This window comes from Camelus ferus, chromosome 4 (genome assembly GCF_009834535.1).
Source record: "Camelus ferus isolate YT-003-E chromosome 4, BCGSAC_Cfer_1.0, whole genome shotgun sequence".
In the NCBI taxonomy this organism is placed as follows: domain Eukaryota; kingdom Metazoa; phylum Chordata; class Mammalia; order Artiodactyla; family Camelidae; genus Camelus; species Camelus ferus.
The window spans coordinates 40,047,500-40,072,731 of NC_045699.1; the positions used below are offsets into that span (position 1 = coordinate 40,047,500).

The 25,232-nt window shown below is 32.0% G+C and overlaps 2 protein-coding genes across 5 annotated transcripts in view; one reads left to right on the forward strand and one right to left on the reverse strand.

Annotated features, from left to right (window-relative positions):
- The window catches only part of VPS13A (vacuolar protein sorting 13 homolog A), a 201,661-nt gene that overhangs the window by 20,459 nt on the left and 155,970 nt on the right, over positions 1-25,232 (forward strand). For all 4 annotated transcript variants that reach the window (XR_004319289.1, XM_032477879.1, XM_032477880.1 and 1 more), the window contains exons 3-17: positions 2,019-2,061; positions 5,126-5,221; positions 5,468-5,569; positions 10,000-10,109; positions 10,789-10,848; positions 12,880-12,939; positions 13,149-13,229; positions 16,621-16,678; positions 19,388-19,515; positions 19,713-19,819; positions 21,256-21,427; positions 22,969-23,031; positions 23,506-23,635; positions 24,470-24,564; positions 24,944-25,086. Coding sequence is in view for 3 of the 4 variants with exons in the window: in XM_032477879.1 (XP_032333770.1) it covers positions 2,019-2,061; positions 5,126-5,221; positions 5,468-5,569; positions 10,000-10,109; positions 10,789-10,848; positions 12,880-12,939; positions 13,149-13,229; positions 16,621-16,678; positions 19,388-19,515; positions 19,713-19,819; positions 21,256-21,427; positions 22,969-23,031; positions 23,506-23,635; positions 24,470-24,564; positions 24,944-25,086 (1,448 nt within the window). In the remaining variant the exon portion in view is untranslated. The remainder of the gene's footprint in view (positions 1-2,018; positions 2,062-5,125; positions 5,222-5,467; positions 5,570-9,999; positions 10,110-10,788; positions 10,849-12,879; positions 12,940-13,148; positions 13,230-16,620; positions 16,679-19,387; positions 19,516-19,712; positions 19,820-21,255; positions 21,428-22,968; positions 23,032-23,505; positions 23,636-24,469; positions 24,565-24,943; positions 25,087-25,232) is intronic.
- Positions 14,943-15,580, reverse strand: LOC116663167 (60S ribosomal protein L17-like). The gene is given in 2 exon segments (XM_032477889.1): positions 14,943-15,208; positions 15,210-15,580. Coding segments are annotated over 2 exon segments (549 nt in total). The 5' UTR covers positions 15,536-15,580; the 3' UTR covers positions 14,943-14,985.

Sequence of the window (25,232 nt, forward strand, 5' to 3'; positions counted from 1 at the left end):
ATAATATTTCTAATATTTATCTCTTCCTATATGGTTTCATTTTATATTGTTAACCTGCCTCCCCAATCATCTTCAATTTTTTTGTAATACCATTTTAATCATTTTAAACCATAGAATTCAGTGGCTTTAACTATATTTACAGTGTTGTGCAACCATCACCAGTATCTATTTCTGAAATATTTTCATTACTCCAAGGGGAGTCTTGTAACCATTAAGAAATAACTCCCCATTCACCCTCCTTGTAGACCCTGCTAACCTCTAATCTACTTTTGTTTTTGTGAACTTGCCTCTTCCAGGTACTTTATATAAATGGAATCATGCTTTTGTTTGCCATTTTATATCTAGTTACTTGACTAAGCATAATTCCTTCAAGTTTCACCCATGTTGTAGTGTATATCAGAAAATCACTCCGTTTTGTGGCAGAATAATATTGTATTGTATGTATATGCTGCATTTCGTCCATTTATCTGTTGATTACAGTTGAGTTGTTTCTGCCTTTTGGCTCTTGTGAATGATGCTGCTGTTGAACATTAACATACATGTCTTTTCAAGTCCCTTCTTTCTATTCCTGTGGATAAATATCTAGGAATGGAATTGCTGGATTATATGTTAATTTTATGTTTAGCCTTTTCAGGAACTGCCCACTGTTTTCCACAGCAGTTGAACGATTTTCTACAGGCATACCTTGGAGATTTTGTGGGTTCAGTTCCAGACCACTGCAATAAAGTAAATACCACAGTAAAGCAAGTCACGTGACTTTTTTGGTTTCCTAGTGCATATAAAAATTATATTTACACTGTACTGTAATCTGTTAAGTGTACAATAGCATTATGTCTAAAAAGCAGTGTACAAACCTTAATTAAAAAATTATGCTATTGGGAAAACGGCACTGATAGACTTTCTTGACACAGGATTGCCACAAACCTTCGGTTTGTTTTTAAAAAATGCAGTATGCGGGAAGTGCAATAAAGCAAAGCACAATAAAATGAGATATGCCTGTATTTGCACCAGCAGTGCATGAGGGTTCCAATTTCTCCACATCCCTGACAACATTTGTTTTATGTTTTTTTATAATAGCCATCCTAGTGGATATGAAATGGTTTTCCTTAGAATTTTTCTAATGTCTAGTGAGGTTGAGCATCTTTTCATTTGCTTTTTGTCCATTTTTATATGTTTTTTGGAGAAATGTCTATTGAAAAGCATCGGGTTTTTTTGATTTCTAATCAAAGTTTTTTTGTTTTGGTTGAGTTGTAGTTCTTTATATATTCTGGATATTTCCCCTTACCAGAGATGATTTGTAAATACTTCCCCCCATTCTGTGGGTTGTCTTATACCTCTATTAACAATGTTACGCACCGTTTTTTTTATGCACACAAATTTTTAATTTTGATGAAACTGAATTCATTTTTTTCTTGTTGTTGTTGCCTGTGCCTTTGGTGTGATATCCAAGAAATTATTGCCAAATCTAACGTCTGGAAGATTTTTTTTTGTTTTCTTCTAAGGGTTTTATAGTTTCAGTTTTTATGTTAGGTCCTTAGTTCATATTTTTAGTTGATTTTTGTGTATGGTATGAGATAAGATTCCAACTTCATTCTTTAGCAAGTGAATATCCAGTTTTTTCAGCACCATTGAAGTTTGTCCTTTCCGCATTGAGTAGGGAGAAAAATTTTTGAGGATATTTTTTGCAAAATGAAGGTCAATTTCCCTAGAAATACAAACTGACATGAAATTTCCCAATTTTTTTCAGACAGTGTAAAAGCTGTAGTGATTCTCATATGGATAATTTAGGCGGTCAGTATTACTGTAGAACCTTTCCCCTATTTTAAGATGATCTGTCTCCCTGAATTTTATGGATTTGAGGATAAAATTGCAATTATGTATTTATAAATTTAAGTAAGTGTTGAAGGTAGAGAGAAAGTGTAAGTTAACTTAAATTCCTTAAGTAATTTTTGGAAGAAAAAATAATCATCTGTTTTGTTGAACTGTATATATACTAATAATTTACATTTTTTTTGTAGAGTCAGCTGGATGTACCATTTAAAATTAAAGTTGGTCATATAGGTAAGCTATCTTTATTATTTTAATGTCCTCCTTGCTGGATATGCAACCAGAATAATATGTCTAGTATCTTTATAATGTGATATTTTTAATTTTTCTGAGCATAAATTAAAATAATCATATGTTTTCATCTAGGCAGAGCTTAGTTGTGAAACTTTAAAATTCTGTGAGGTCCATATATTCCTTGTCGAATTCCCATGAAGTTATGCATCTTATTAGGTGTTGAAATGAGTTGAGAGCCAAAGCATTAAATCCAGTGTGGAACATGATTGTCTCACTTTCTTAAGTTTCTGGCTAATTATCATTGCTGTTTTTTGATTGGCCATGGATACGTGGTATAAAGAGCAGGGTCTGGATCATCAGGAACCAGTCAGAAACCTAGTTTCTGTTCTGAAAGTTTTCTAGTTTTCTAAGAAATACTGTGCTATTTGTTTGTTTTGTTTTGTATTATTTTTCTTGTTTTTGTAGTTTACATTTTTAAATGTATAGCTTGAGCAGATACTGATATTTTAACATGTTTAATAAAAATATGTATGTTTGGTTTCTTAAATTATGTTGGTTTATTTTAACTTTATTGGTTTACGTGTTATGCAGGTTAATAGTGTTACTCTTTGTGACTTGAAAGTTTTTTTGTTACGTAGATAATTTCTGTGGTAGAATTTATATAACGTTACTGCAATGTATTGATGTCACTTGGGGAACATGGTATTGTGAAAGTTTATATAAATTACCTGATGAATGTCTCCACAATTTTGTGCACTTATGGTTGGTTTTAGACCATATGAATGAGAAAGCTTTTTTATCATTTACAGTTCTGAGACTCAAATTCTGTACCCCACCCCCCAAACAAGAGAGGAAAAATGTCACCCATTACTTTGGCACCTAATATGTTTATTTTGGCAGATTTTTATATGATTGTTCACAAGTGAACATTTTAACTTCTTGTAATCATGGTACCTGTATGATTTTATATTCAATTTTTTAAGTTAACATTTAATTAAGATTTCTCATGGTCTTTGTTGATTTGACCTCCCTTATTTCTTAAGGTAGTGTAATAATCCACTAAATGCATATTTGGGCATTGTAATGTACTCCTGTATTTCTATTGGTATAAAAATATTACAGTAAACATTTTGATCACAGCTTTTTAAAAATTTCCATAAGTCATTGAATTTTATAATTATTATCATTGCATATCAGTGTATATAAATTTGACATCAATTCAAGGAAAATAAAAATATACATATGGAGAGTAGATAGACTTGCTTTCATTTGGAGCCTGCCTTCTTTCCTTCCTCTTTTCTTGTCTGACCATGTTTAAAAATGATAAAAAGGTAATTTTTAGTGTTGATATAAAGTAGTAGAAAGTAACTGCACTCAACAGCTAATACATAAGATAATCTTGAGTATCACTTAATGCGTCATTTGCATCTCTTTCATAACACCTGCCATTCTTAAATATTACTATTTATTTTTTACTTCTAGACAGTAAGATTTTTGAGAAGTGGATTTAATTTTTAAATTTTATTTTAATTTTATTGTATCCTCACTTAGTAGAATACTTGGCATATAGTAGGAACATAATTTGTTGAATGAAAGAACCACACATTTCCAGATGAGTGATACAGTAGTATAACCAGTTTTTTAAGAATGTATTTTCCTTTTGCTGTTATTAGGTGTTGTTAGTCTTACTGATCTTTCAAAATTTTCCTCATTTAGCATGCAGAATTACATATATATCAGATATAAATATATACATATTTTCAAAGTACTTTCAAACAGTTTGTTTTTACGTGGAAGATTTTTGAAATTATTGTTTGTATTTTTTCTGAATGTTCGAAATTTTCTGTAAGAAGTCTGAGCTTCATAAGAAGAGGGAAAAACAGTTTGGCTAAAAAAAAAAAAAAACCTAGTGGTAAAAATGCTACCTTGTTAGTTTTGTAAGTGTTTCTTTGATTACTTAATGCTATTGTGTCACTGTTCTCTCTCCTTTTATTCACTTACTTTTTTGATTATTAATTTATGTGGCTGTATGTGGGTAAGCAATCCATTTGGTACTTTTATAAATAAAATGTCAAAGCTGTCAGTTATTTTTTCCAATTTGCTCATTTCATTTTGGTTATATTTTGGACAGTATAGAAATTTGAAATGATCACTCTCTTCTCTGATTTCAAAACTTAGAAAGTTATTTCTCTTTTAGAAATCAGTTTGTTTTTCTGTGGATTGATTTAGTATGAAATCTTTTTCTCAATTTTGGGTGTTTTAAACATGTGTTTTTGGAGTTATATAATGAGATATGTCTAAGTATGTATTACTAACCAGATAATGCAGCAGTGGTATATTTAGTAAGTCTTTCCCTTCCCTACTCATGACAACTATTTCTAAATATAGAGATTTATACTTTAAAAAAATTTTTAAATATTAAAACTATTATAGAAAATTTCTAAATATGTAAAACTAGAATTAATAGTATGATGAACCCCTTACATAGTATTTTTTAGTTAAAGAAATCTAAATGCTTTTTGAAATGCTTTGCTATTGGGTCGTAGTAAAATATTTTCATTGGTTTGAATAATTTTCTAATACTGCTCAGGATCCTTGGTTATTATTGTAGAAGTTTGTGAGTATATGTAATTAGGGTGATAATCATACATATATTATATATTTATCTATATAATCTGTATAAAAATGCATTTATATAAAGTATGTAATCTACTGTTTTAAAGTATAAGAAAAATATTTCTTAGAGATTTAAAGTAAGAATCGGGGAAAATCAAACTTATATCAAGGATTGTTGATTAATGGAAAAAGAATATTGGTATGTTTGTGGTACAGATCGCCATGAATAGAAACTTGTAAATATTCAGAATATCATTTTCCAACAATACTAATAAAACCAATTTCAAATCATCACACCAAAGCTTGTTTTTGGTTGTAAAATAGCTTTCTATAAAGTGACTGAGCTTATAAGGTCACAGGCTACTTTATCTCTTTTAACGTCTGGCAGAAAATAGGCTGATAGTAGATCTAGGTTGAATGAATAGTATTTTTGTCTTCTTTCATGTAGGTAATCTTAATCTTAAAATTCCATGGAAAAACCTTTATACTCAACCAGTTGAAGCCGTATTGGAAGACATTTATTTACTCATAGTACCTTCTTCTAGTAAGTCAAATTTTAAACATCATTTCAGTTACTCTTTTTTGTGCATAGAAAAAAATTTTGTATTTGATAATTGTTCAAATAATTTTGGTGAATTTTTTGTTTTTTAATATGTAAATTTGTATTTGGTAATTCAAAATAAATTGGTTTTTACTCTAAATTTTTGCAAACTTTGAATTAGTGATTATTTTCCAGGATATATTTTGAAATGAGTATGTTTAAGATTCTTTCCTTTTATGCTTTCTATAGTAATAAAATATGATCCTTTAAAAGAAGAAAAACAACTCTTAGAAGCAAAGCAACAGGAACTGAAAAGAATAGAAGAAGCAAAACGAAAAGTAGCTGATCAAGGTAAAGAAAACAAATTAGAATGGTAATAAGAAAAGTGGAAAATACCTAAATATTTATCACATTTGAATGTTATTTTCTTCTGGAGGCACTGAGATTACTTTAAAAATATGACAGAATATTATTACATGAGGAATTTTAATGTGGTTTGTGTGTTTTATCATGTTTATGGAAATTTTATCTTATAGAAATTTACCTTAGGGGAAATAATATTCCTAGCTTATAAGGGTAAGGTTAGTTTTTAACTACAGTAATTAATTTTTTGAAGTACATTTTCTTACTTAGAAGTCTTTCTTATTCCACTTGTATTAATTCTTCACCTTTTGGAGATACTTAGTCCTTTGATATATTTTCTCAAATCTGTTTACCCTTTGGCTTCCTATTCAGCCTAGAATAAAATGGTTCATTACTTCAACCCCCCTTTTTTGGTCAGTGACAGAGATCTTGCAGAAATCTAACCCTTCGCCACTTAAACTGGTGATGATAATGATGTCACCATCAACATCTGTGTTTTGTACTGTTAGCTTCTTCTAGTGAATCTTCTTGGCATTTAAATATATTGTAGCCTCTGTTATCTTTAAACAAAGTCATCTTCCTAACCTTGTCACCTCTTTATCTTGTGTTCCTCTGTCCTTTAATAGCTAAACATCTTTAAAGAAATATATGTATACTAATCTCACCATCCTTGTCATACATTTATTTTTTTAAATAAAAAATAAAATCCAATAATAAACGCTTTACCTGTTAACAAACAGGTAAAACACATTAAAGGAGATTTAACATAGTTCCTGGCAACACTTCTTGTAATTATGTTTTCTTCTCTGTTTCAGTTTTTTGATATCCTATGTGGTCATTCATCCCTACCCCCAATCCTCTTTTTAAAAAAAAAATTTATTGCAGCATACATATAACATAAAATTTACCATCTTAACCACTCTAAAGTGGTCTGTGTACATTTTTAAGTGTACAGTTATCTGGTATTAAGTACATTTATTGTGTTGTAACCGTTACCACCATCTATCTTCATATCTCTTTTCATGTTGTAAAATTGAAACTTTACACCCAATAAACAATAACCTATCCATTTTTCCCCTTTTACCCCCAGCCCCTGGCACCACATTTCTATTTTTTGTCACTATGATTTTGACTATTCTTAGGTACTCATGTGAGTGAAATTATATAGTGTTAGTCTTTTTTTTTTTTTTTTTTGACTGATTTATTTCATTTAGCATTACGTCTTTAGGGTTCATCCATGTTGTAGCATATGTCAGATTTTCCCTTTTAAGGCTGAATGACACTGCATTTTATGTATATACCACATTTAGTTTATCCATTCATCCATCAGTGGACGTGTGGGTTGCTTCTATGCTGTAGCCATTGTGAATAGTGCTGCTCTCAACATGGTGTACAAATGTCCCTTTGAGACACTGCTTTTAATCCTTCTGAGTATAGACCCAGAAGTGGAATTCCTGTATCATATGGTAATTCTACTGTATCTTTAATTTTTTGAGGAATTACCATAATATTTTCTCCGGGGGTTTGTACCATTTTATAATCCCACAAACAGTGCACAAGTGTTCCAGTTCCTTCACATCCTCACCAACATTTGTTATTTTCTGTTTTTTTGATAGTAGGGTCCTAATAGGATGAAGTGCTATCTCATGTAGTTTTGATTTGCATTTTTATAAAAGTTAGTATTTCAGCATCTTTTCATGTGCTTATAATGGCCATTTTATGCCATCTTTGGAGAAATGTCTATTCAAGTCTTTTGCCCATCATTTACTTGGGTTATTGTTTGTTGTTAAATGGTAGGAGTTATTTATATAACTGGATATTAATTCCTTATTTGGTGTGTGATTTGCAAGTTTTATCCCATTCTCTGGGTACCCTCTTTACTCTGTTGGTAGTGTCCTACAACGCACAAAATTTAAAAATTTTCATGAAGTCTTGCTTGTCTGCTTTTTCTTTTGTTTCCTGTGCCTTTGGTGTCAGATGCAAGAACTTGTTGCCAAATCCAGTGTCATATAGCTTTTGCTCTATGTTTTCTTCTAAGTTTTGTAGTTTGAGGTCTTATATTCCCAGGGTTCTGGTTTTTTTTTTTTTTTTTTCAAACTCATCTTGTGTTTTAGTGGCATCTTTATCTTTGTGCATTTAGGATTGAATTTCTTCTTCTATTATGTTGTCTAAGGCTGTCTGCTTTCCAGATTCTAAATTTTTTAAGTTATCTCTTATTTGTTGTTTCTTATACACTCTTTTCTTTTGGCCTTGGAGAGTTATCCATTTTTACCCTGTACTTTTGTGCTTATGGTATTTTACTGAGGAATTAAGAAATAGATCCAACTTATGTTTAATCAGAAGTCACTCCTGTTTATACTTAGATCTAAAATATAAACAACCATGCTTAAAATTCATCAGTTATACTCTGTTGTTTTCAGATAGAATTTAGAACTCTTCAACAAGATACATAAAAACTCTTATGATTTGAATCCTATCTGCCTTTCTAGTCTCATTACTGGCTGTGTTCCTTTCATATATTCTCTATTCTTTGTTCCAGACATACTAACTTATTTGTAGTTTCCTGAATGTACCAGCTTCTCTGTAGTTATATCTCACTTCCTACTTTATCCAACGTATATTTGAGAGTTGTCAGCATTAGGACGATAGTTCAGGCTATAAGATGTGGATGAGATTCCCTGCAACAACAGTGTAAAGTGAGAAGAGAAACAATCCTAGGATTGAGCCCTAAGTATATCCAACATTTAAGGATTGTATAGAGGAGGAAAACAGCAAAAGAAGATGATTAAAGAGTAGTCAGTAAGTAGAAGGAAATTTGGAGATTGTATTTCCATGGGAAAAGGGTGTTTTAGGAAGCAAAGAATGTATCAGATCCTGCTGAGATATCAGGTAGATTGAGGATTAAGAAATAATCTGACATTGGAGCACATTGTCACCTTAGAAATAGCTGTTTTGATTGCTTGATGATTGCAGAGAAGCAGCTTCTATTTCTTCCATAGTCGGAAGATCATCTGCTAAGAGTAAAGAGAGCAGTGGAAAGGTTGTTGGATCCTTGAGGTATATCAAAAAGAATTTTCAAATAGTTGTTCTGGAGAGTGCAAACAAATGGACCAGAGAAATATAGTAAGGTTCTTGGTTAGTTGAAGTTGGCAGTGACTAACTTACAGTAATGGTGATCTTTTCTGTTGTGATTTTTCTCTTTCACCGCTCACCTGGCAAGGCATACACATGTTTATGTAAAAAGTAGACTGTTGGTTTTATCCAGGGTTGGAGATTTATTGACAGAGGGAAATGAGAAAAAAGAGCAAAAGAGTTTAAAGTGTTGGTGAAATAATGTATTATAGAATCTGAGTTGGATAAGAAAGTCAAAAAGAAACTAGTGGATAGTGAAAGAAAGATTTGGCATTTAATTGAATGACCAAATAAATTTATAGAGCAAAGGATTTTATTAGGTTGTGGTGGGATTCAACATTTAGAATAAAAAGCTCTGTCTTCAAAGAGTTAATGTTTTACTGTCTATTTATTAATTCTAAAGTCCTTTTCAGTATATTCAAATACATTCACTTCCCTCTTGTGCACTCACCCTTGTCTTTGATGTACATGTCTTCATCAGCTTTTCTTTATCTGAAACCTCCTGGGTCAGCTGACTTAGGGAGTAGGTCATCAGAGGAAAATATAGTTAGTATATATATATAGGTGGAGCAGGACCAGAAATGGGAAAGGAGATCGCTTTCTTTGGCATTTTCAAGTAGTGGCAAAAGGATTAGTACTTAGTGGTTATCACAGGCACATTAAAAAAATTAGGAACCTCAATTCTTTATTTTTTTTATATTTCCCGGGAAAGTGATGCAACTGGAGATAGTTAATATCATTTTTGAAAATGAAACAAATGATGAACTTCCCTCATCCTTGCTTAAAAGAAGAGAGGGAAAGGATCTTAAGCCTTCCTATTTTGTTTTCATTAGGATAGGAGCATATTCAGCTAATTTATGCATCTAACCACAGATAACTTATGATGATATCACTAATTTTAAGGGAGTTTTTTTTTTCTTTGCTGCTGTTTCTGACATTTCTAATATAAGCCTATTATAATTCTTACCTAATAATCTTTATTATTTTCCATATCTTTAGGTACTCAGGTGTACCTAGTATAACAGAAATTATAAAATTTAATGCCAATAAATTCTACATGGTTGGCTTTAGTTTGATTGGACAAGAAACTAGCTTTTGAAAACTGCATTCAGTCCCTTGCGAAAGTCTTTTGGTATGTAAGACTTCTGGAAAGCCGGCTTTTAGTGTTCTGTTTACAAATATAGATTTATTTCTTTAACAAGGTAACATTTATGTTACCTCACTATGTGGATATTTATAGGGTATATTTTTCATTCAAGTTAAAAAAAGAATATTTGCAATTGTAGAAAAACAGCGGGTGGAGAAACAGGACACTTTTACAGAGAAATTAATTACTCAGATAATAAAAAATCTTCAAGTGAAAATTTCCAACATCCATATTCGTTATGAAGATGATGTAAGTATTTTAATAGGTAATACTTATTCTTACATTTTGCTATTTATTGACCCCTGCTTTGTAGTGGTCAACTTATGAGATGCTGGGAAGTGGAGGGATAAAGAACTGAAGATGACATGATCTTTATTTTTATAATTACATTTGTATCTTGCAGTCCTTAGTGCCTTGATTACACTTTCCTAAAATGCTCAAATATCAGATAATGAAGGAGAATGCTTTTCTTATATTACGATCTCCTTTGATAGGTGGGAATTATGAATTTAGCAGTTATGTATTTTTAAAATAAATTATATTTACTTCCTGGAAAGAGCGATGGTTGAGAAATCAGTAGGGCTAGACTTAACAAATTGTTTGATCTGAAATATATCATGTTTTTTCTCTCAAACAGATAATTATTAGCTTCTTATAGTTCTATCGTGAGGGTCACTCACTTTTTTAATAAGCTTTTTCTGTAGACTGAAAAACATGCAGATATATTATTACTGTACCACACTAATACATTGATACTTAATATTTTAATTATTAGTAGGAAAAATATAGGAATAAAATTATTCCAGAAAGTAGGAAAATGTTTTTGAATGTTTGAAATAGCGTACTTCCCGGAGAGTTAACTTTTTCTGTAATGTGAATTTTGTCCAGCTACTAAAAAGCTGAGTAAAATTTACTTTTTCCTTTTTAGATCACAGATCGAGAGAACCCACTGTCATTTGGTATTTCCCTCCAGAATCTCAGCATGCAGGTACTTTGTTTAAAAAGAAATTCAACACAACATTGTAAAATGATTGTAAATCAATAAAAAATGTTAAAAAAAAAAAACAACAAACTTAGGGTTACCAAAAGATAAATTGGGAGTTCAGAATTTGGAGATACTAACTAATGTATATAAAATAGATAAACAACAAAGTCCCACTGTACAGCGCAGGGAACTATGTTCAATACCTTGTAATAACCAATAATGAGAAAGAATATGAAAAGTAATATATAAATATAACTGAATCCTGTGCTGTACACCTGAAATTAACATGTCATAAATCAATTATACTTCAATAAAAAAATACTGTTTCAAATTAAAACATTCAACCGTATTTAATTGTGCAGTATAGTTAATTAAACTACTAATTACTGTTAATGTGTGCCAGCATCAGGCATAGGTGTCTATATAGAATTGGTACAGAAAGTAAAAAAACTGGATTGGAGCTGAGGGTAGATTGTTTCACATTTCAAAAAATGATTGATAAATCAAATTTACTTTCAAATGTGAGGACCTATTATTTGCCAATTATGGAATTTGATACTTTTACTTAAAATAATCCATCTGAATTTTAAATGAATAAGTACAGAATAAAAGTAATGTTCATTTCAAAAACTGATAAGTCATGAAAAGCCTAAAGAAAAACAGATCATTCATTTTCTCACCACTGTTAATTGTGGCATACTGTCTTCCTGTCTAATTTTTTAAAGTAAGGAATTTAAAAAATAATAGGTGCACATAGAGAGTTATGAAATACCTGCTTGCATCCAAAATAGACAAGTGTTGAATTTGTCATTTAGTTTCAGTTTTAAGTACTTTTTAAGGAATAAGCTATTATGAATAAAGTTTAAATTCTTTTTGTATTCTACTTTCACTCTTCTCTCCCACTCAAGAGATAAACATCCTAAGGTTTTAAACTTTTATATACTATATCCATTAAAATCTGCAATATTTGGTAGGTTTTTAAAAGTTTACATAAATCTTTTGCATGATCCTTCTGTAAGTTCCATTTTTCTCTATATATTGTGACATGATTTTGTTGCCACATGTAGTTGAATTGATTCAGTTTAACTGCTGTATAGTATTTCATTACGTGCTTTTATTTGTTATATCAAGTTTTTGTGTATGAATTTTGTGTGTGTGTATGATTTATTTTTAAAACTTGGACCCAACCTCAGTCAGAAAAGGAAAAACCAAATTAAAAGTTTTTCAGTGAAGTTGGGTGAAGTACACTGTCAAATGCTATTGTTATATTGAAAAATAAGGATGGAAAATTAGCCATTGGATTTGGCAGTGTGAAGGTGATTGGTAACTGTGTCAGCAGCGGTTTTGACCACTGGTTTGAGAGGTCCTTGGATACTTGTCCCCTAGCCCAGACATACTCAATTAGAAATTCAGGTTTGGGCCCAGAAATCTACTTTAAAAAGCCCTCCAGGTGATCCTAATTGCATGATAAAATTTGAGCACCACTGTTGTAGTCCATTTAGTTCTCTACAAAAAATGAAAACCATCTTTTTAAACTAAGCATCTGATGTCAATTTATTCCTCTCACTGGCTTTCTGTTGCTCTTAGAACAAAGTCTATAGTTTTGTCTTAAAATAGCTTATAATCCCTTTGTAATCTGACCCCAGCTAAGATACCTGGTTTTGCTTCTTTGTTTTTCAGTGTGTTTTGGGGCCATATTGGGCTACTTCAGTTCTTTGAACATGCCATATATTAAGATATCTTAGACAGCACTTTTACCATCACATCACTGAGTTGAAGCTCCTACCCTATTCTCCCAGAGTACTGTATATTTAACCTTAATAATGGCACTTACCTATTTGTAATTTATTGTTTACTTTTTCAAAGCAGTGAGATCTTTGAATTCAGAGACTTATGGTCGGTTAATATTCTTTGAATGTTGTGTTTTGAAGGACACTTTAATGGGACATTGATTTAGGGCATGATAGATACTATTTATCACTCTGCCATTTTACATGCAAGTGACAGTTTAATGGCTTTATTTTTTCTTTGCAGACAACTGATCAATACTGGGTTCCATGTTTACATGATGAAACTGAGAAGCTATTTCGTAAGGTAAAATAAAAATTATGTTTTGTCAACCCATGGGCTTGACAAAAGATACTTTTATAAAGGCAAATGGTAATACATAGATAAGGATTTTTGTGGGTTGTGTTTACTTGCTTAACTCTTTTATATGACCAATTATTTGGGATTACTGAAAACAGCATATTAAAGATTCTTCAGAGAAAATGAGGCTTATAATAAACTTGATTTATTTTCAGTTAATCCGATTGGATAACCTTTTTGCCTATTGGAATGTGAAGTCTCAGATGTTTTATCTTAATAATTATGATGAATCATTGGTAAGTAAGTTTTTTTGATATGTTATATACACATTTGTTGGTATCATCTTTTGCTTAAGGTTTTATTGTTATTTATCTAGCATATTGTAGTCAGTGGTCTTTTTTTCCCTAGGCAAAATCTGCTTAAAAAATTTACAGAAATAGGTAAATATATATGTGTCTGTATACAAACATTTGTATAAGCACATGCTTTTTTGTATAATTGGCATACAACATTTATTACTTAAAGGTGTACAACATAATGTTTTGATATTTGTATATATAACAAAATGATCACGACAATAAGTCTGGTTGACTTCCATCACCATACATAGTTAATACAATTTTTTCTTGTGATGAGAACTTTTAATACTTACTCTCTTAGCAACTTTCAAATATGTAATACAGTATTATTAACTACAGTCGCCATGCTGTGCATTCCCTCCTCATGACTTAAATATTTTATAACTGGAAGTTTAGACCTTTTGACTCCCTTCATCCCTTTTGCCCATCTCCAAGCCCTGGCCTCTGACAACCACCAGTCTGTTCTCTGTATCAGTGAGTTTGGCTTTTTGTTTGTTTTTTTTTTTTTAATTCTGCATAAAAGTGAAATAATACAGTATTTGTTTTTTCTCTCTGAGCTATAGCATTAATGCCCTCAAGTTCCATTTGTGTTGTCACAGAGAGCAAGATTTCATTCTTTTTTTTATGATTGAGTGATATTCCTCTGTGTGTGTGTGTGTGTGTAAAACATTTTCTTTATCCATTCATCTATTGATAGACATTTAGGTTGTTTCCATATCTCGGCTATTGTAAGTAATGTTGCAGTGAATATGGGGGTGCAGATATCTTTTCAAGTTAGTGTTTTTGTTTTCTTCAATTAAGTACCCAGAAGTGGAACTGTTGGATTATACAGTAGTTCTATTTTTAATTTTTTGAGGACTTTCCGTACTGTTTTCCATAGTGTCTGCACCAATTTGCATCTCACCAACAGAGCACAAGTGTTCTTTTCTCCATATTCTCACCAACATTTGTTATTTTTTGGCTTTTTGATAATAGCCATTCTAACAAGTGTGAGGTGATATCTCACTGTGAATTTGATTTGCATGTCTCTGATTGTTAGTGATGCTGAGCCTCTTTTAATGTACCTGTTGGCCATCTTTCTTTCTTTGAAAAATGTCTTTTCAGATCCTCTGCTCATTTTTTTAATTGGATTGTTTATTTTTTTTGCTTTTGAGTTGTATGGGTTCATTTTATATTTTAGATGTTAATCCCTTATCATATATGATTTGCAAATATTTTCTTTCATTCATAAGGTCATCTTTTCATGTAGTTGATGGTTTCCTTTGCTGTGTAGAAGCTTTTTAGTTTGATGTAGTCATGTATGTTTGTTTTTCCTTTTGTTGTCAAATCTAAAAAATCATTGCCAAAACTGATGTCATGGAGCTTACCACCTGTTTTCTTCTAGGGGTTTGTATGGTTTCAGATCTTATGTTCAAGTCTTTAATCCATTTTCAGTTATTTTCATTTGTGGTGTAAGGTAGTAGTCCAGTTTCGTTCTTTTGCATGTGGCTGTCCTGTTTTCCCAACACCGTTTATTGAAGAATTTTCCTTTCCCCATTGTATATTTTTGGCTCCTTTGTCATGAATTAACTAATCATACATGCATGGGTTTATTTCTGGGTTTTCTGTTCTATTCTGTTGATCTGTGTGTCTGTTTTTATGCCAATACCGTTTTTTTTTTTTTACTTTTATTTGCATTTATTTTTTGCTGAATTTATTCCCAGGCCGTAAGTTTTTGTTTCTTCAGTTTCTCCTGGGATATCTTTTTCTTCTGTGCAACCTCCTCTTCTGGTTTAGGAACAATATACTCTGTTTCAGCAAGTATCATCTCAATGTGGCAGGGAGAGCTCATGTAAGGGTTGATCCGACCATGAGCTCTGTAAGTCCTGCGCCGCATCTTGGGAGCGTTGTTCACCTGGATGTGCTCAGTGACCAGAATCTACATCTAAGCCCTTAATTTCTTCATTACTTACTGCATTTTTGAGCATGTGCAGTAAAAATTCACTCTTTTGGGGCCATCGACCCTGTGTCCAGCCCCACTGTTTTGCCTGGGCCCACCTACCGACTCCACCATTGTAATGACGGAACGGCACACATCGCTTCTGTAAAGTGACGTCCTTCAGATACTTGGTTGCTTTTTGGACATGCGTACCATTAATGGCCTGGGCAGTTTCACGAGTGTTCTTAAAGTGAACACAAAGATTTGAACCTCTTGATTTGCATGATTTTGTGGGGCTTTCTGGGTCAAGTGAATAGCGAACCATTTTTAGAGGTCACCTCAGGTGGCCTACTGGAAAAGCAATAATACCATGTTGGTTTGATTACTATAAGCTTTGTAATATGTTAGAAATCAGAGTATGATGCCTCCAGCTTTGTTGTTCTTTCTCATGATTGCTTTGGCTATTTGAGTTCATTTGTGGTTCCATATAAATTTTAGTATTGTTTTTTCTGTTTCTGTGAAAAATGGATTGGAATTTTGATGGAGAGTGCATTGAATTTGCATTTTGCTTTGGGTAGTGTGGACATTATTCCAGTCCATGAGTGTGGGTTATCTTTCCGTCAGTTTGTATCCTCTTCGGTTTCCTCAGTGCCTTGTCATTTTCAGGGTCAAGTCTTTCACCTCATTGGTTAAATTTATTCCTACATTTTTGATGCAGTTATAAATGGAATTTTTTTCTTAATTTCTCTTTTTGATAGTTTGTTTTTAGTGTGTAACAACACCACAGATATCTGTATATTGATTTTTGTATCCTGCAACTTTATTTATTATTCTAACAGTTTTGGGTGGAATCTTTAGGATTTTCTATGTATATTATCATGTCACCTGCAAATAATGACAGTTTTACTTCTTCCTTTTCAACTTGGATGGCTTTCTTTTTTCGCCTAATTTCTCTGGCTAGAATTTCTAATACTATGTTGAATAAAAGTGGCAAAAGTGTACATTCTTATCTTGTTTCTGATCTTAGAGGAGACACTTTCATCTTTTCATCTTTGAGTATGTTGATAACTGTGGACGTGTCATATATGGCCTTCATTATGTTGAGCTATATTATCTCTATACCCACTTTGAGAGTTTTCGTCATAAATAGATGTTGAATTTTGTCAGATTTTGTGTATGTGCTTATACACGAATATGTATAAACACACACATATCTTAATAATTTCTAGAGCATTCTTACATAGTAGTAGTTTAATGAGGTAATTTCTAACCACTTTAATGATTTTTTTAGCTCAGTTCTCCTGTTTGTTATTTTGTAAATTGTTTTTAACGTTTGTGTTTTGCACATAATAGGATTTTGTGGCAGAAAGGTATATTGACATGAATATAAATTGATCTGTTTTTTAATAGAACAGCCTGAGGAATGGCATTGTTGATGAAAATATTGTTCCAGAAGGTTACAATTTTGGTAAGTACATTTCATAAAATAAATGTGCAATGAACATAATCAGTATAAATTTTAAATGAATATTGTTGATGTCACTGTGATATTTCATGTTAATTTTTCCATAAAATTAAATGTATTTGTAATGTATATATGAAAGCAAAACACTTTTCTGTATCATGTGTGTTGATGAGTCTCAGATCTGTCACTTTAAGGTTGGACTTATTTCTGCTTTACCCTACTGTCATTTCTGGCTGTTTCAGTCAGTCTGATGAGGAGAGAGAAACCACACAGTAATTTAAGCAGGGAAAGTTTTTATGAAGAATTACTAAATATAATAGAAGATTATAATAACAAAGGATTGGCTAATAAAAAATAGAGAGAACTCTAAAGAATATAGAAATAGTAGACAGAAGGAACAGCTCTTACCCTGGGACTTAGATGGAGTGCCCAAAGGAGAAGGTCTGCCTCCCTTAGCTGTGAGATCTAGAACTTGTTGGAAAGGGCATGGTCATGGTTCACTGATTGTCAGGAAAGTCTCTGGTGCCATGCCAGTAAAACTTGTAAATTAGCCTTCAGGAACATTTGGGAAATTGACCCTTTAGGGAGTCTTATGGAGAGTCATCTCCAGAAGGCACTCCACTACAGAACTACCTTAGCAGGGTGCTGAGAGAATTTACTGCCTGTTGGATGGTGCTAGCTGCTGTGCACTACAGGAGTTTGATTCTGAAGAAATCTATTGTGCTGCAGGAACTGGACACTGGAGAAACCATTTTCTGTAGGAGCCTCTCTGTAGGAGCTGGGTGTTGGCAAAACCATGGCACTGCAGGAGTCTGTTGAATCAGCACATTAGAACAGGCAGTAGGCATAACTTCTTCCTCCTGTAGTATCTCTCCAGTATTCTCTACTTACAAAGATTAGTATTATGCTAGATGGTAAAGAAAAAATTCTTAAAGGGCCCAATCTAGGTTTTAGAGCAGGTAGAGAAGGATGTTCTGGAGCTTATGGGCAATAAATTGGTAACTGACACACTTGCTGGAATGGTGAGGATGAACGAGAGGTTTCTTTATATTTTTTGTTTTTTCTTTTTTAACTTAATGGGAGAGATAGATAATAGCTTGTTTATAGGCTAAGGTTGGAATGATCCATGGAACATGAAAAATAAGAGAAGAGATTATTTCTGTATTGATATGGGTGAAAGGCGGTAGAATCTAATGTATAAGTCTAGGGCTTTGCCATAGATAGGACTGTGGTCAGTTTGTTTGTAAGATAGATTTCAGTTATAGAGAAGTCTTGGAGTAGAGTGGCCTTATTCAGAATTAGGATTTTGCCTAGTAAGTACTGACAAAGTGAGAAGGGCAAAGGAGTTGAAAGGTGGAATGCAAGGGAGTGACTAAAATAACTGATCATGGAATTTCAACAGAGAAGGGAGGGATCTGAGGACATGAAGCAGGGGTGAAAGACAGATAAAAGACAGAGGACCAGTGAATGGTGGTTCCCTTAAGACTTGAAAGTTTAATATTGGATTACTAGAATGATAAGTGGTGTTGAAAGGAGAGTTGGATGCTTGAGACTGAGTTTATGGAGAGGTTGAAGACACTGGTATGATAAGGTCTAGTGGTTGGGGTGAGGGTGGGAGAGTCCAAGGAACTAAGAGGCCATGATATTGGGAAGATCATTTGTGTATTGAAATCACTCGGAAATTAGAATTGCCAAGAGCTAAAATCAGAGAGATGGGAGAGGGTGTAGCCCAGGGACGAATAAATTATTGTAACCAAGGAGGATATAGTGGGTAATGTATAGTCTTGTATGTAACAAGAATTAAAGCTGGGGGAGAGGAATAATTTCATTTTTCAAACACTGATATTATGCTTTATATGTATACTTTTAAAGCTTTCTCTTACTATGTCCTTCCGTTTATGTACATACATTTTTAACTGTGTAGTATTTTGTTGTATAGATGGATCATAATGAATTTAACTGGTCTCTTATTGATGAATATCTTCTTGTTATATTCAAACTTAAAGTATTTTTGAATTTAGTGCTATGCCTCAGGGATGATTAAAACAAGAGGAATATATTATCTGTGTATACAAATTAGCTTGTAATTTAATAGTTGATCTTTTTCTAGATTCGGCTATTACTGGTCTCCCTCTGCATTATTTTTACTCTTTTTGGCAGTAAAGATAAAGGGTTGAGAGAAGTCTTCGATTAAGGGTTGAGCCAGTAAGGTTATCCTGGGTGAACTCTCATCTTCTCTCCTTTACTTTTACAAGTTAAGAAGGGGGAAGAGATGGATACAGAGACACTGATCCAAAATTCAGGAATTATAATTATATAATGAAAGTCAGCAGCTGAATAAAATGTTTTACCCCTTAGCATTTCTAATATGCATCCATTCCTTAAAACTACTTCTATTAAAACTATTGGGCTGTTTTGCCTTTTAGAGAGTGTTCCTTCTTATAAGGGTTATTTTGGTGTTTTGAAGAAAAGTTCAGTTAGCCTTTGTTGTACTTAAAAAGACAGTGTGAATTATAGCTAGGAAAATATGAAAGAATCTTCAACACTAAATGATAGTTCATCTGATCAAGTCATAGCAATTTGGAAATCTGGGAACTGTAGAAGGGGTATATAAGAAATGCAAATCAGCCTTTTCAGCTTGATTTCTTTAGCACTTTGAGACTCTTGAAAAATAACTCAATACAGTTTTTAACAGTTTGTCTTGTTTTCCAGTATTTCGCCCCATATCTGCTAATGCCAAACTTCAGATGAATCGCCGATCGGATTTTGACTTTTCTGCCCCCAAAATAAACCTGGATGTTGAGTTACATGACATAGCAATTGAATTTAATAAACCACAGGTGATTTTTTTTAAATGAAATTTTAAATTGTGAGTTACAGTTTAATAAAAGCGGAGCTAAGATTATAAATGTTTTTCAAAAGTACATAATTGTGTATTATAGTGTTTCCTTAAAAAAGTCAGTAATTTAAGTTCATCTTCAACAACTAAACAAAAAATCTTAAATATTTAAGAGCTTTAATTGTTTTCATTCTTCAGTATTTCAGTCTTATGGAGCTTCTTGAATCAGTTGATATGATGACGCAAAATCTACCATATAGGAAATTCAAACCTGATGTACCTCTTCATTACCATGCCAAAGAATGGTAATATGCCTTACGTTTTTTAAAATTGAAGTATAATTGACATATATTAGTTTCAGGTGTAGGATATAATGATTTGATATTTGTGTATATTGTAAAATGATCACCACAGTAAGTCTCGTTAACATCCAGTATCCATGCATAGTTTCAAAATTATTTTTCTTGTGATAAGAACTTTTAAGATACGCTCTTAGCAACTTTCAAATATGCAGTAGAGTATTATTAACCATAGTCACCATGCTGTACATTATATCCCTATGACTTATTTATTTTATAACTAGAAGCGTGTACCTTTGGGCCTCCTCCACCTATTTTGCCCATCCTCCACCCACTGCTTCTGGGAACCCCAGTCTATATTCTGTATCTGTGAGCTTTTTTTTTTCTAATTCAATATATGTAAGATCATACAGTACTTGTGTTTTTCTGTCTGACTTCTTTCACTTAACATGAATGGACACTGAGGGCATTATGCTATCACAAATGGCAAGTTTTCCCCCCCTTTTTATGGCTGAATAGCATTCCGTTGTATATTTGTACCACATTTTCTTTATCCATTCATCCATCAGTGGACACTTGATTGTTTCCATATCTTGGCTATTGTAAATAATGCTGCAGTCAACATGAGGGTTCACACATCTTTTAGAGTTAGTGTTTTCATTTTCTTTAGATAAATACCCAGAAGTGGAATTGCTCAATCTGATTTTTAAGATTTAAGAAATATGACATAGAAGTGAATTTCTTCACTTTTAAAGAATTTTTTAAGGTATTCTCTTTAAGGGCTGATACAAACTGTAGTGTGATTTGTGGCTTGAAATATTTGTAGTAGCTTTTGCTTATTACATTAATAAAACTGACTTAAAGTAGTTTTTATAACGAATTTACAACTGGAAATACTAGCATAGCATTCATTTACTGTATTTTTGGAATTATTAAAAAACCATATCCCAGTTTGTTGTCTAGTATCTTTTTTTAGTATTTAAACTTTGGTATCAGATACATTAAACCTGTTATAAACCTGAAAAAGTTATGGGAGTCCAAAGTTTGCAACCCCTTTTTAAAATTCAAAAGTTTTGTTTTTCCGGTTATTAAGCTCTTGTCTTGTTTCTGGAAGTTGCAATTACTCTTCCAGTTGACTATTTTAATTACTATTCAGGTGACTAAAATGCTAGTTGCCAATTAATACTTTAACAATTTTTCTGTAGAACTTTATTTATTGTAACAAAATTTGATGATTTTGCTTATTTTCACTTAGGAAAAAGATAAGATTAAATAATGTATTGTTAATTACTAACAGGGTTGAGAAAAATGCCAAGTGCCCAGATAATGTACCATTTTCATTTCTGTATTATGTGTGTTGTTAGAGTAGAAGCAATATCAATTATATTTCATACTATTGGTTTGAGAGTGTTTTAAGTGTAGGGTTTTTGTTTTTTAACTAGGTGGGTTTATGCTATACGTGGTATTCTTGAAGTAAATGTTTGGCCCCGTTTACGGACGTGGTCATGGAAGCATATTAGAGAACATAGGCAAAAAGTGAAGCAGTACAAAGAACTGTATAAAAGAAAGCTAACAAGTAAGAAGCCGTCTGGTGAACTGCTCAGCTCTTTGGAGGTTAGCACATTTAAAAATTTGTTGAATATTTTGTACTACTTAACCTCTTAATCTTTAGTGACTAATGCTTCCTACTTATTTGTTCTAATTTTCTTTGATAACTCTGTCTCTTTTACTTAGACTTTTCCATACTCCTTGATTTCAGTTGGATGAGAAAAACTCTGGTGATGTTTTCCTGTGAACATTTGGAATTTGAGATTATTTATCTGGAGAGATTTGGGCTTATGTGTATAGTAACTTGAAGCCTCACATTATTATGACATTGCTGCATTGATTCCAGTCTTCTTTATGTTGGTTTCCAAGTCTTCCTTATGTTATCTGTCACCACTCCATTTTCCCTATGTTCCCATCTAACTGGGCATTAGTCAAATAAATTTCCTGTCTTCTTCATGTGTATGCTTAAACTTGTAGTCAAGTTGGCTCATGCATTCCATCTGCCTTTCCTCATCTCTGCCTATTCCAGTTTTACTCATCTCTCAAGTTCTGCTTAAGTTCTATTTCTTGTATGAACTTTCCTGAATTTTCTGTTTGAAATTTTTCTGAATTTTCTTTCCTGAATTTTTTTTCTTGTATGAACTTCCCTGAATTTTCTGAAACAGTGCTCTTTTCTCAATTCTTGTGGTGTTTCTGGTCTTTACCAGCAACTTTATATTTAATTATCTGTTTTGTGAGTTCTCTAAATATTAGTCTTAATCTTTTAGCATTATAGTTTATTCTAGAAGGGACTGTTTTACAAATAGATGAAGTACAGCTTAGAGAGCCTAAGAGGAATTTGCCTCTTGAAATTAATGGAACTGTTAAAAACTCCCTAATTTTGAGTTTTATTTTTATTTCTGAAGTAGACTTTCTGAAGACCTAGACTGTTGGGAATGCTTAGGTTTTTGCTTTGGTAATTACAGATTTCCTTACCTAGTTTTGGTAAAGTTTTCTAGATAATAGTAGGTCATTGTTGCTTCTCTTTGGGGCAAAAAGTGTTTGAGGATGGAGCTCTCAAAAGTAATCATGAAAATAACATATAGATATGATGAAAGACCGAGCTTATCTCAGTTTATTTCAGTAGCCACAGCAACTTTGAAAAGTGTAAAACTTAGAAACAAGTTTTAAGTATGACTAGATATACTTGATATGTCTTAATGATTGCATATAAATGTACATGTAATATGAAAAATTTATAATTATATTTTTAGTTGAAAGTGACACTAATGTGTTTACCCTCAGCTGCTGTTAAAGCCCAAGTAAAAGTCATTTTAAGTAGTACATGTATGTTATCTTTTAATATGTGTGTGTAAATCTTGTAGAATTCTAACTCATACATGCATGACATGTATGATTTCTTTGTTCAAAAAGTTACTTCATCATTAGTAATTTCTAAGCTGGCATATATACAAGCACTGCTTTTCAGAATTTAACAGGAATATTATGTTGATGAATGATCTGTTTTCTGCTTCCTATCATATCTTTTCTTTAGTGTAGCAATTTTATGGATCATATACTTAAATTATTTATATAAAGTTGTTTATGTAAACATTTTATTTTTTTAGGAGTTGGAAAAGACTTTGGATGTATTTAATATAACTATAGCAAGACAACAGGCAGAAGTTGAGGTAATTTCAGATTTTCTTTAAATTAGTAAAAATAAATCTAGAATCCATATAGATTTGACAGATGCTATGATTTTTGTTGGTATTGTACTGTAATATACTGTTTCCTAAAAGCAGTTCAAATTTGCTTCTTTATGTTATAAGAAAATTTGATGTGGTGTTTTGCCACATCCATTTAAATCAGACAGGTTCTATGGGGAAAAATTCTTCATAAATAATTAGTTTTATCAAATATTCAGAGTTCATATGAAGGTGAAAAGCCTTTTTTTCCCAATTACTGTTGCTTGTAAGATAGTGGTGCTAACTGCTTGATAATCCTATATTCTGATGATTGGCTAATGTTGCAGTTACTATGTTTTATTTTCAGTACGATTATTGTTTACACTTATTCACTAAAGTGGATAAGCTTTGGAAATATCATCCTATTTCTTTAGACTATTAAATAAAGGATAATTTGTCATTTATTTGAAATTTTAGGCAAAGAAATCTGGATACAGGATTTACAGAGAAGGAGCAAATGAGTCAGAAGATAATAAAGGATGGTTTAGCTGGCTGTGGAATTGGTCAGAATCACATACTAAACAACAACCAGATGTTAAACCTGGAAGTAAGTCCATTTCATTTTATACTAGTGTAGTTAATCATCAGGCTATGGTAATGTAGTTAACCATCAAGTATGAAATTAAGTTTTGCAGGCAATTTCCTTTCATTAAAATAGACATTGTAAGTATGTATATACATATGATACAATTTATTCTTACCAGTAAATTTACTATTAAACATTACAAATATGTATGTCAAGTAAAAATTAAATAATTTAAAAAATCTTACTAATACTTTCAAATGAGCATTATGCCTAGAGGATTTAGTAAGTGCATATAGCACAGTGATAGATAAAATAAAAATTCCAGGAGAGTATAAACCATTGTAAATTTTTATTGAAACTTTTTCTTAGAAAGGTATTTGTTTCTTAACCACATGTTTAAGATCATAATTTTGGAGGCTTAGGGGCTTAGGTTTACATCCTGGACCTGTCACTTATTAGCAGTGTGGCCCTGACAAATTATATAAACTCTCCAAACTTCAGTTTTCCCATTTTTAAAATTGGGAAAGTATGATATTACTACTACCTACTTTGTATGCTAACTGTGTTGCCTAGCACAATGCCGCTAAGTGCCTAATACAGGTGGCTATTTTGTGAGCTCTTGCTTAATAGAAATATTTAGAAATATATTGCTAAATTTATTTAGCAAGTTATGTTTTTGGAGAATAATCCTTCTAAAATTGCCAGTCCATCCTAACATTCAGTGAATGTAATTTCTTAAAAGTATTATAAAAATAGAGTAAAATTTGCATTTAATTTATTAAAGGTAGCTAAGTTTTGGATTGGTTTTATCTTGTTACCAGTTAAGAACACAAAACACTTCTTTATGATTTGTAGGTCTTGAAGAAATGTTGACACCTGAAGAAAAAACTTTACTATATGAAGCAATTGGCTATAGTGAAACAGCAGTTGATCCAACCTTGCCAAAAACAGTAAAATGTTTTCTTGTCTTATACCTGAGTATTTAATGATAGATATGCCTACTTTTAATCCTTTCAAAATTACATGTTACTGACTTGTTCTGTGATCTTTCTCTGAGTCTGTAAATACTGCATTTATTTTAATTTCCCAAGTAGGGTTAAAAATTGTCCCCTACTTTTTAGTGTCATGTGGTGATTCTTTACTATATAAAGGATTGTTTTTGAAATATTTTCTGGTTTTTGGAAATAATAACCTATATGAATAGGAGTATTTGTGTATATATATATATATATATATATATATAATTTTTTAAATTTGTTGTATTTATATAATTTTTTATATATATATATATCATTTTTTTTCCATTTTATTCCTCTGCATATACTCTAGTTTGAAGCCATCAAGTTTTTTGTTCACTTGAAAAGTATGTCTATTATTCTGAGAGAAAAACAACAAAAATCTGAGCTGTTAGATATTGTAGTGGAAGAATTCAGCACGTTGATTGTGCAAAGACCAGGAGCACAAGCAATTAAGTAAGTATTAAGTTTTTTTTTCTTTTATCTATAGGTAAAAATGTCACCGTGAGGTTGGAAATTAGATTACAGTCTTACAGTGTTTTGTAAAGAGTACTATGGTCAACACCCTCTTCCAGAGTTCGAACTGTTCGCTTCTTGCTGTG